Here is an 11,256-nt window from a genome sequence, read left to right as displayed (position 1 = left end):
GAGAACATCATATCAGTAAATTTTGCATTGAGCATAGTCCAGACGACGCGGCAGGAAAACGGGGGGACCCAGTTGGCGCGTGCAGCACTGTGAATGTGAAGATGACGTAGAGCGGAGGAAACGTCAGCCACGTCATCTTCACAGCTCTACACGCTGCGTACTGCGCCTGCGTACTGCTATAAGCTCCGCCCCTTACAACCAGATCACATGATCTCCGTTAACCCGTTCAACACCAGCATCTCTCTCCAATACCTTTGCAGCTGTGGGCGGAAGCGGAAGTGTCAAGAAGGTAGACTAGACGGGTGAGTCAGAGGATCCAGAGCGCAGTCTGTATGTATATAGTGACTGCTGTGTGTACTGTATATAGTGACTGCTGTGTGTACTGTATATAGTGACTGCTGTGTACTGTATATAGTGACTGTATGTATATAGTGACTGCTGTGTGTACTGTATATAGTGACTGCTGTGTGTACTGTATATAGTGACTGCTGTGCTGTGTGTACTGTATATAGTGACTGTATATAGTGACTGCTGTGTGTACTGTATATAGTGACTGCTGTGCTGTGTGTACTGTATATAGTGACTGTATATAGTGACTGCTGTGTGTACTGTATATAGTGACTGCTGTGCTGTGTGTACTGTATATAGTGACTGCTGTGTGTACTGTATATAGTGACTGCTGTGCTGTGTGTACTGTATATAGTGACTGCTGTGTGTACTGTATATAGTGACTGCTGTGCTGTGTGTACTGTATATAGTGACTGCTGTGTACTGTATATAGTGACTGTATGTATATAGTGACTGCTGTGTGTACTGTATATAGTGACTGCTGTGTGTACTGTATATAGTGACTGTATATAGTGACTGCTGTGTGTACTGTATATAGTGACTGCTGTGCTGTGTGTACTGTATATAGTGACTGCTGTGTGTACTGTATATAATGACTGTATGTATATAGTGACTGCTGTGTGTACTGTATATAGTGACTGCTGTGTGTTCTGTATATAGTGACTGCTGTGTGTACTGTATATAGTGACTGCTGTGCTGTGTGTACTGTATATAGTGACTGCTGTGTGTACTGTATATAGTGACTGTATGTATATAGTGACTGCTGTGTGTACTGTATATAGTGACTGCTGTGTGTACTGTATATAGTGACTGCTGTGTGTTCTGTATATAGTGACTGCTGTGTACTGTATATAGTGATTGTATGTATATAGTGACTGCTGTGTGTACTGTATATAGTGACTGTATGTATATAGTGACTGCTGTGTGTACTGTATATAGTGACTGTATGAATATAGTGACTGCTGTGTGTACTGTATATAGTGACTGTATGTATATAGTGACTGCTGTGTGTACTGTATATAGTGACTGTATGTATATAGTGACTGCTGTGTACTGTATATAGTGACTGCTGTGTGTACTGTATATAGTGACTGTATGTATATAGTGACTGCTGTGTGTACTGTATATAGTGACTGTATGTATATAGTGACTGCTGTGTGTACTGTATATAGTGACTGTATGTATATAGTGACTGCTGTGTGTACTGTATATAGTGACTGTATGTATATAGTGACTGCTGTGTGTACTGTATATAGTGACTGTATGTATATAGTGACTGCTGTGTACTGTATATAGTGACTATGTATATAGTGACTGCTGTGTGTACTGTATATAGTTACTGTATGTATATAGTGACTGCTGTGTACTGTATATAGTGACTGTATGTATATAGTGACTGCTGTGTGTACTGTATATAGTGACTGTATGTATATAGTGACTGCTGTGTGTACTGTATATAGTGACTATGTATATAGTGACTGCTGTGTGTACTGTATATAGTGACTGTATGTATATAGTGACTGCTGTGTGTACTGTATATAGTGACTGTATGTATATAGTGACTGCTGTGTGTACTGTATATAGTGACTGTATGTATATAGTGACTGCTGTGTGTACTGTATATAGTGACTGTATGTATATAGTGACTGCTGTGTGTACTGTATATAGTGACTGTATGTATATAGTGACTGCTGTGTGTACTGTATATAGTGACTATGTATATAGTGACTGCTGTGTGTACTGTATATAGTGACTGCTGTGTGTACTGTATATAGTGACTGACTGCTGTGTAATGTATATGACTGTATATAGTGACTGCTGTGTAATGTATATGACTGTATATAGTGACTGCTGTGTGTACTGTATATAGTGACTGACTGCTGTGTAATGTATATGACTGTATATAGTGACTGCTGTGTGTACTGTATATAGTGACTGCTGTGTGTACTGTATATAGTGACTGCTGTGTACTGTATATAGTGATTGTATGTATATAGTGACTGCTGTGTGTACTGTATATAGTGACTGTATGTATATAGTGACTGCTGTGTGTACTGTATATAGTGACTGTATGTATATAGTGACTGCTGTGTGTACTGTATATAGTGACTGTATGTATATAGTGACTGCTGTGTGTACTGTATATAGTGACTGTATGTATATAGTGACTGCTGTGTGTACTGTATATAGTGACTGTATGTATATAGTGACTGCTGTGTGTACTGTATATAGTGACTGTATGTATATAGTGACTGCTGTGTGTACTGTATATAGTGACTGTATGTATATAGTGACTGCTGTGTGTACTGTATATAGTGACTGTATGTATATAGTGACTGCTGTGTGTACTGTATATAGTGACTGTATGTATATAGTGACTGCTGTGTGTACTGTATATAGTGACTGCTGTGTGTACTGTATATAGTGACTGCTGTGTGTACTGTATATAGTGACTGCTGTGTGTACTGTATATAGTGACTATGTATATAGTGACTGCTGTGTGTACTGTATATAGTGACTATGTATATAGTGACTGCTGTGTGTACTGTATATAGTGACTGCTGTGTGTACTGTATATAGTGACTGCTGTGTGTACTGTATATAGTGACTATGTATATAGTGACTGCTGTGTGTACTGTATATAGTGACTATGTATATAGTGACTGCTGTGTGTACTGTATATAGTGACTGTATGTATATAGTGTCTGCCGTAGACTGTAAATGACTGTATGTATATAGTGACTATGTATATAGTGACTGCTGTGTGTACTGTATATAGTGACTGCTGTGTACTGTATATGACTATGTATATAGTGACTGCTGTGTGTTCTGTATATAGTGACTGCTGTATATGACTGTATATAGTGACTGCTATGTAATGTATATGACTATGTATATAGTGACTGCCGTGTACTGTATATAGTGACTATGTGAATAGTGACTGCTGTGTGTACTGTATATAGTGACTGACTGCCGTATACTGTATGTATATGTACACTACTAATATGTGTTTATAAACACTATCGTTTGCTTATCAGTTTATTTCTACGTCCAGATGTAGCAGAGCTGATTTTGCTGTTTGGCACAGCTCTTGCTGATATCACGCAGTGTTGTCTGTGTTTTCACATGAATCTGCAGGCTTCGGACTCACTTGCCACATTGCACATTTAATCATTCATCGACACATTGGGCTCTGCTACGTCAGTGGAATAATCCCCTTCTATCATCTATGTCTGTGATTTTGTGTCTTGAAAAACTTGCAAAGTAAATATTAAACCGTTTGCAGTGTCGGTCAGGAGATCTGATTTATTGGGCAGCCAAATGTCACATGATGTTAACCCCTTGTTGTAAATCCTGCCTACATTTACAGCACTGGGACTATGCCGGTAGCATAACGCGGTGGCAGTGTACGGCACAGGAATGGCGCGGGCACAGGGGCTGCATCTGTGTTATCCACAGCGGATATCTGCTGTATGTCTAAGCTGACACTCTGCCGAAATCGCCCCTTGAACCTCTCAGAGGCTGAATCCTCAAGTGGGGGACATGACAGTGGCGATTGCAATGCAGGCGACGCTACACTGTGACCTTTTGTGACACAATAGGCATTATGGTGTAAAACATGCAACATCTTTATCACTTTGATATTTCTCTTACCCCCCTACTCACATAAAAAAAAAAAAAAAGGCATCCAAAACCTTTTATAATTTGCTTATTACTCTCACCCAATTCTCCCCCCCCCCCCTTAACAAAAAAAAATCTGCTTTGTGCGCCACAAGTCAGTCCAATATGGTGGTGCTCAGCCAAATAGTCTCTAAGCAGATATCCAGCACCAGCAGAGAGAGAGTGAACAGCAGCACTCACCAGATTCCAAAGTCCAGCACTTAATTCTGCATTTAAAGCCAAACAAGCGCTCTAGGATGTGGGTCAGATAACTGGCAGCGGCCGCTTCACATGTGCTGCCCCCTCTTCAGGTCTTCAAAGTTCTGACAAAGCGCAGCACGGCCGCTGCCGGTTATGTGACCAACATCCTAGAGCGCTTGTTTGGCTTTAAATGCAGAATTAATTGCTGGACTTTGGAATCTGGTGAGCGCCGCTGTTCACTCTCTCTCTCTGCTGGTGCTGGATATTCAATACATTATATATATATATATATATATATATATATATATATATATATATATATATATACACACCCCAAAATGGGGACCTTGCAAATACGGTCTGAATTTTCCCACCAGTCAGCAGTTGGAAGAGGCCGCTTCGCTGGGCGCTGCTTCCTCCTCGCAGCTCACCAAGCACAGCGCCGTACATTGTATAGTGGCTGTGCTTGGTATTGCAGCTCAGCCCCATTCACTTGAATGGAACTGAGCTGCGCCTGGGTCATGTGACCGATGAACATGACTTCCCTTGCCTCACTGTGGCACCACGCTCTCTTCAAATAGCTGATGGGCAGAGGTGCGAGAAGTCAGACCCCCAACAATCTTAGGCCTCTTGCACACAAACGTATTTTCTTTCCGTGCCCGTTCCGTTTTTTTGTTGTTTTTTTTGCGGACTGTATGCAGAACCATTCATTTCAATGGGTCCGCAAAAAAAATCTGAATGTACTCCGTGTGCATTCTGTTTCCGTATTTCCGAATATCCGTTCTGCTAAAAGATAGAACTTGTCCTATTATTGTCCGCGTTATGGACAAGGATAGAACTGTTCTATGAAGGGGCAGCTGTTCTGTTCCGCAAAATACGGAATGCACACTGACGTCATCCGTATTTTTTGCGGACCGCAATATACATGCGGTAGTGTGCAAGAGGCCTTATACTGATGACATATCCTAAGGAAAGGTCGTTAGTATTAATGACTCGTACAACACCATTTAGGCTACTTTCACACTTGCGGCAGTGTGATCCGGCGGGCAGTTCCGTCGTCGGAACTGCCCGCCGGATCCGCCGATCTGCCGCTGACTGAAAGCATTTGTGAGACGGATCCGGGTGCGGATCTGTCTCACAAATGCATGGCAAGGACGGATCCGTCTCTCCGCTTGTCATGCGGACCGACGGATCCGTCTTGTACATTTTTTCACATTTTTACCGATCTGCGCATGCGCATGCCGGAACGACGGATCCGGCATTCCGGTATTCTGAATGCCGGATCCAGCGCTAATTCATTCCTATGGGAAAAAATGCCGGATCCGGCGTTCAGGCAAGTCTTCAGTTTTTTTCGCCGGAGAGAAAACGGTAGCATGCTGCGGTTTTCTCTTTTGCCTGATCAGTCAAAACGACTGAACTGAAGACATCCTGATGCAAACTGAACGGATTACTCTCCGTTCAGAATGCATGGGGATAAAACTGATCAGTTCTTTTCCGGTATAGAGCCCCTGTGACGGAACTCTATGCCGGAAAAGAAAAACGCTAGTGTGAAAGTAGCCTTAGGCGACCAAATGCTGGACACCTCCATCTACTGTAGCACTGCTCCGATTTAATTGAATGAGAGCAGCGTTGCAGTCATTAGTTTCATCTGCTGCACATTGGATGGAGCTGTGTAGTTCTGAGGCCACCCCGAAACAGCTGATGGGTGGGGATCGCGGGTGTCGGACCTCCCACCCTTCAGATATTGATGGCCTAGCCTACCCTTCTAATATATGTGCATGGGCAGCTTTAGACAAATCTGTTTTGTTCTTTTGGATCTCATCAGCACAGATCCGGTTGAGTTTATGTAGACATGAGAGATGTTGTGGTCCAGCTGACCAGAATAATGACTCTCCTCTTGGAGTGAGATGTCCGTTTGCGGTGGGTATGTCAATCAGTTTATCGATCACCAGACTCAAAGTAGAAAATTAGAATTTGCTTCTAACACTGAAAGGAATATAGAATATAGATAGATATATAATATATATCTATAACAAAAACAATTTTTTTCACCGTGTTTGTGTCCTATCTTGACAGACAGGACTCTTCCAGATTGCGGACTACATGGAACCTGCCGCTTAGTAAAATGACAGATCAAGAGAACAACAACAGCATTTCAACAAACCCATTTGCTGCTCTCTTTGGGTCACTGGCAGAAGCTCAGCAGTTTGCCGCTGGGCAAAAGGAGCAGCTGCGACAGCAAACTGGCAAGTACAATAAGGAGGGGTTAAAGCCCTTTGGCCGGGGGGGGGAACAGCCTTGAAATGCAATAATAAAAAATAAGCCTTAAAATGCAAAAATTTTAAACTGTCTTCTATTTACAGTAATATTTTGTGTAGTCCATACTGACTTGTCATGTGACCTCAGTGACCAGTTGCCTCTGTTGCAGGCGGTGGTCATATAAGGCTACTTTCACACTACCATTCAGAGCGGGTCCGTCTGATATCTGCCCAGACGGATCCGCTCATATAATGCAGACTTGGGATCCGTTCAGAACGGATCCGTCTGCATTATATTGTAGAAAAAATTCTAAGTGTGAAAGTAGCTTCAGACGGATCCGTCCAGACTTTACATTGAAAGTCAATGGGGGACGGATCCGTTTGAAAATTGAGCCATACTGTGTCAAAATTGAGCCATACTGTGTCAACTACATTGTAAGTCTGGACGGATCCGCTTGCCCCAGCACGGCCAGGTGGACACCCGAACGCTGCAAGCAGCGTTCAGGTGTCCGCCTGCTGAGCGGAGCGGAGGCTGAACGCTGCCAGACTGAGGCATTCTGAGCGGATCCGCGTCCACTCAGAATGCATTAGGGCAGTACGGATGCGTTCGGGGCCGCTTGTGAGCCCCGAACGCTAGTGTGAAAGTAGCCTAACTTATCTTCAGTATGTGTAAGCAGACGACCTGCCAGGAACTCTGTAGAAGAGGAACTGTTAAAACATTGCACAGCTAAAGGCTAGGGACACCTTTGACATTAATTTTATTTTTATTTTTTTTACAGTATTTAGTTTACATTGTGCAAAAAAAAGTTCCACTCTGCAATTGATTTTCAGACCCCTGATATGCAGTTTGAAACCTGCTTCTATTTAAGACTTTTCTAATGTGGACATGTCTGTCCCTCCCAGTCACACATACTGGATGTGAGATTTGTGTGTCCAGGATGCTACTGTCTTCAATAGCTCTCATATCATTACAGTTTTATTCCAGGGCTGCGTCTCATGAGGGATCTCCTCTTACACTGATGCTGAAGAGTGTGTGGTTCTCCTAACCTTGCAGAGTTTGCAATGGATGCTCTGCTTTCTCTCTCCACACAGCCTGTATGATCTACCCCCCTCTCTAGTCTCTGATCTGCCATTTAAAACCTCCTCCCCCCTCCGTGTCATCTCTACCAATGAGAAAAGGAGAGGACGGGCAGATAACAGGAGCAGTGCTCTGACAGATTCTGCACACATTCTGCAGAAGCAAAATAAGAGATCGTTGGTAAAGACTAATTAGAAAGTTGCTCAGTTTTGCATTTAGGAAGTAAAACCTGTTTTAAAAAAAAATTAGCACAAAGGTGTCCATAGTCTTTATGTATATGGCAAAGTTTTGAATTAAGATTCCCCACCAAGAAATCCCTTTAAAAATTCTGAAAAATCCAATGTATGAAGGTGCATTGTCAGAAGGATTAGGCTTAAACATATGAGTTGTGCCAGGGCAGTCGTTTCAAGACGGGTGTCGGACACAACGTATATATGTGTACTGCAGTTCGGTGCACAGCTCCGGCTTCCATACACTGAAGCAGGACGTCCGGCATCATAAGTGATGTGATGGATGGATGTGTCCGATCAAGTAGAAAACTATGGGATAAATTCTGGCTTCAGTTCCCCACCTTGGTTTTCTGCATCATGCCGGAGGGGAACCGGGCCCAGATATATGATAAAGGGGTTGTCTCATCACAGACAATGGGGACATATCGCTAGGATATGACCCCATTGTCTTATAGGTGCCGGGGGGACCCGCACCTATATCAAGAACGCAGCCCCGAAAGTTCCGGAGGGCTCACTGCACATGCGCATCCGCCCTCCATTCATTTTCTATGGGGCTGCTGAAAATAGCCGGCTATTTCTGTCGGGCCCATAGAAGTGAATGGGAGCGGTGGCTGGTCATGTGGCGGTGCGCTCCCATTCACTTCTATAGGGAGCCGGCCAGAGTCCTCCAGCCACCACTTTGCGGGGCTCTTTTCCCTATATAGGTGCAGGTCCCAGTGGTGGGACCGGCACCTATAAGATAATGGGGGGCATATCCTAGCGATATGTCCCCATTGTCTGTGATGAGAATACGCCTTTAAGCGGGCCTTAATAAAATCCCCACTGTGCAGCATTATTCATTACACACTGATCGTCCTCTTGCTGTATGTTGTATTGGAGCCCGTCTTGAGAACTTGACCTAGTACCTAGTAGATACCCACTTCTCTGTTTGCAGACGATGCAGGGGAAAGTCAGGACGATTCTGACAACAGCGTTTCAGAAAGCCTGGATGACTGCGACGACTCTGTGGCGGAAATAAGTCGCTCATTTCGTTCCCAGCAGGAGATCTGTGAGCAGCTGAATATAAACCACATGATCCAGAGAATCTTTCTCATCACCTTGGATAACGGTGAGTATCGATGGATTTGCTTAGTACGGTTGTCAGGGTCACGTCCTCCACTCCTTAGACCTTTAGTAATTTTATTGTTTTAATGTATAAGTTATTGGAGCAGTGGTAAAAATGAAATTTTTTACAACACGTACTACAGGCATATGAAAAAAATCTCTGGTCACCTCGGGGTACAGTCATTGTAACGTGACGGATCCTGTTAGGGAATCCACGTGGTCAGTGATCGAAGGCTGCCAGCAGATGTGTACCATAGGCAGTGTTACGACATTAGACCTGTTCTTTTATCAGGCACCATAACTTTAGGGAACATTAAAGGGAACCATAAAAATGCAAAGTAATCTTCAGGCACCATATTATAGAGCAGGAGGAGCTGAGCAGATCGATTTTATAGTTTTATGGGAAAAGATTCAGTAAAACTTGTATTTCATTCATTTAATTTCCTGTTAATTCGGGATTTTGAAGTCCAGGAGGCGGAACTATCAGTGACTGACAGCTTTCCCTTTATGACTGTGTATACAGATGTAGCTGTCAGTCACTGATAGTCAGGTCCATAAATATTGGGACATCAACACAATTCTAACATGTTTGGCTCTATACACCACCACAATGGATTTGAAATGAAACGAACAAGATGTGCTTTAACTGCAGACTGTCAGCTTTAATTTGAGGGTATTTACATCCAAATCAGGTGAACGGTGTAGGAATAACAGTTTGCATATGTGCCTCCCACTTGTTAAGGGACCAAAAGTAATGGGACAATTGGCTTCTCAGCTGTTCCATGGCCAGGTGTGTGTTATTCCCTCATTATCCCAATTACAATGAGCAGATAAAAGGTCCAGAGTTCATTTCAAGTGTGCTATTTGCATTTGCAATCTGTTGCTGTCAACTCTCAAGATGAGATCCAAAGAGATGTCACTATCAGTGAAGCAAGCCATCATTAGGCTGAAAAAACACAACAAACCCATCAGAGAGATAGCAAAAACATTAGGCGCGACCAAAACAACTGTTTGGAACATTCTTAACCACTTGCCATCTGGGCCATTTGCCCCCTTACTGACCAGGCCAAATTTTGCAAAACTGACATATCTCACTTTATGTGGTAATAACTTTGGAACGCCTTTATTTATCCAAGTCATTCAGAGATTGTTTTCTCGTGACACATTGTACTTCATGATAGTCATAAATTTGAGTCAAAATATTTCACCTTTTATTTATGAAAAAATCCCAAATTTACCCAAAAATTTGAAAAAATTCGCAATTTTCTAAATTTCAATTTCTCTGCTTTTAAAACAGAAAGTGATACCTCATAAAATATTTATTGTTTAACATTCCCCATATGTCTACTTTATGTTGGCATCATTTTGGAAATGTCATTTTATTTTTTTAGGACGTTAGACGGCTTAGAAGTTTAGAAGCAATTCTTCAAATTTTTAAGAAAATTGCCAAAACCCACTTTTTAAGGACCAGTTCAGGTCTGAAGTCACTTTGTGGGGCCTACATAGTGGATACCCCCATAAATGACCCTATTGTAGAAACTACACCCCTCAAGGTATTCAAAACCGATTTTACAAATTTTGTTAACCCTTTAGGCGTTCCACAAGAATTAAAGGAAAATGGAGATCAAATTTTAAAATTTCACTTTTTTGGCAGATTTTCCATTTTAATCAATTTTTTTCTATAACACATCGATGGTTAACAGCCAAACAAAACTCAATATTTATTACCCAGATTCTGCGGTTTACAGAAACACCCCACATGTGGTCATAAACTGCTGTATGGGCACACGGCAGGGCGCAGAAGAAAAGGAACTCCACATGGTTTTTAGATGCCATGTCCCATTTGAAGCCCCCTGATGCACCCTTACAGTAGAAACTCCCAAGAAGTGACCCCATTTTGGAAACTAGGGGATAAGGTGCCAGTTTTATTAGTACTATTTTTGGGTACATATGATTTTTTGATGATTCATTATAACACTTTATGGGGCAAGGTGATCAAAAAATTGGTTGTTTTAGCACAGTTTCCATTTATTTATTTTTACAGCGTTCACCTGAGGGGTTCAGTCAAGTGACATTTTTATAGAGCAGATTGTTACGGACGTGGCGATACCTAATATGTATACTTTTTCTCATTTATTAAAGTTTTACACAATAATAGCATTTTTGAAACAAAAAAATTATGTTTTAATGTGTCCATGTTCTGAGAGCTATAGTTTTTTTTTTTTTGAGAGATTTTCTTATGTAGGGGCTCATTTTTTGCGGGATGAGGTGACGGTTTTATTGGTACTATTTTGTGGGACATACGCGTTTTTGATCACTTGGTGTTGCACCTTTTGTGATGCAAGGTGACAAAAATTGCTTGTTTTGACACATTTTT

The 11,256-nt window shown here is 42.1% G+C and overlaps 1 protein-coding gene across 3 annotated transcripts in view; it reads left to right on the top strand.

Annotated features, from left to right (window-relative positions):
• Positions 1 to 201: 201 nt before the first annotated feature.
• The window catches only part of UBE4A (ubiquitination factor E4A), a 46,578-nt gene continuing 35,523 nt past the window's right edge, over positions 202 to 11,256 (top strand). The window contains exons 1-3 of one of the 3 annotated variants that reach the window (XM_040425579.1): positions 202 to 302; positions 6,286 to 6,455; positions 8,710 to 8,883. In XM_040425579.1, the coding sequence (XP_040281513.1) occupies positions 208 to 302; positions 6,286 to 6,455; positions 8,710 to 8,883 (439 nt within the window). In that variant the 5' untranslated portion in view covers positions 202 to 207. Of the gene's footprint in view, positions 331 to 4,299; positions 4,432 to 6,285; positions 6,456 to 8,709; positions 8,884 to 11,256 lie in introns of those variants that run through there. The other 2 variants (XM_040425588.1, XM_040425597.1) reach the window with 2 other exon arrangements.

The sequence above is a fragment of the Bufo bufo genome, chromosome 1 (assembly GCF_905171765.1).
Source record: "Bufo bufo chromosome 1, aBufBuf1.1, whole genome shotgun sequence".
Lineage (NCBI taxonomy): Eukaryota > Metazoa > Chordata > Amphibia > Anura > Bufonidae > Bufo > Bufo bufo.
This window is presented reverse-complemented; position numbering and strand designations above follow the sequence as displayed.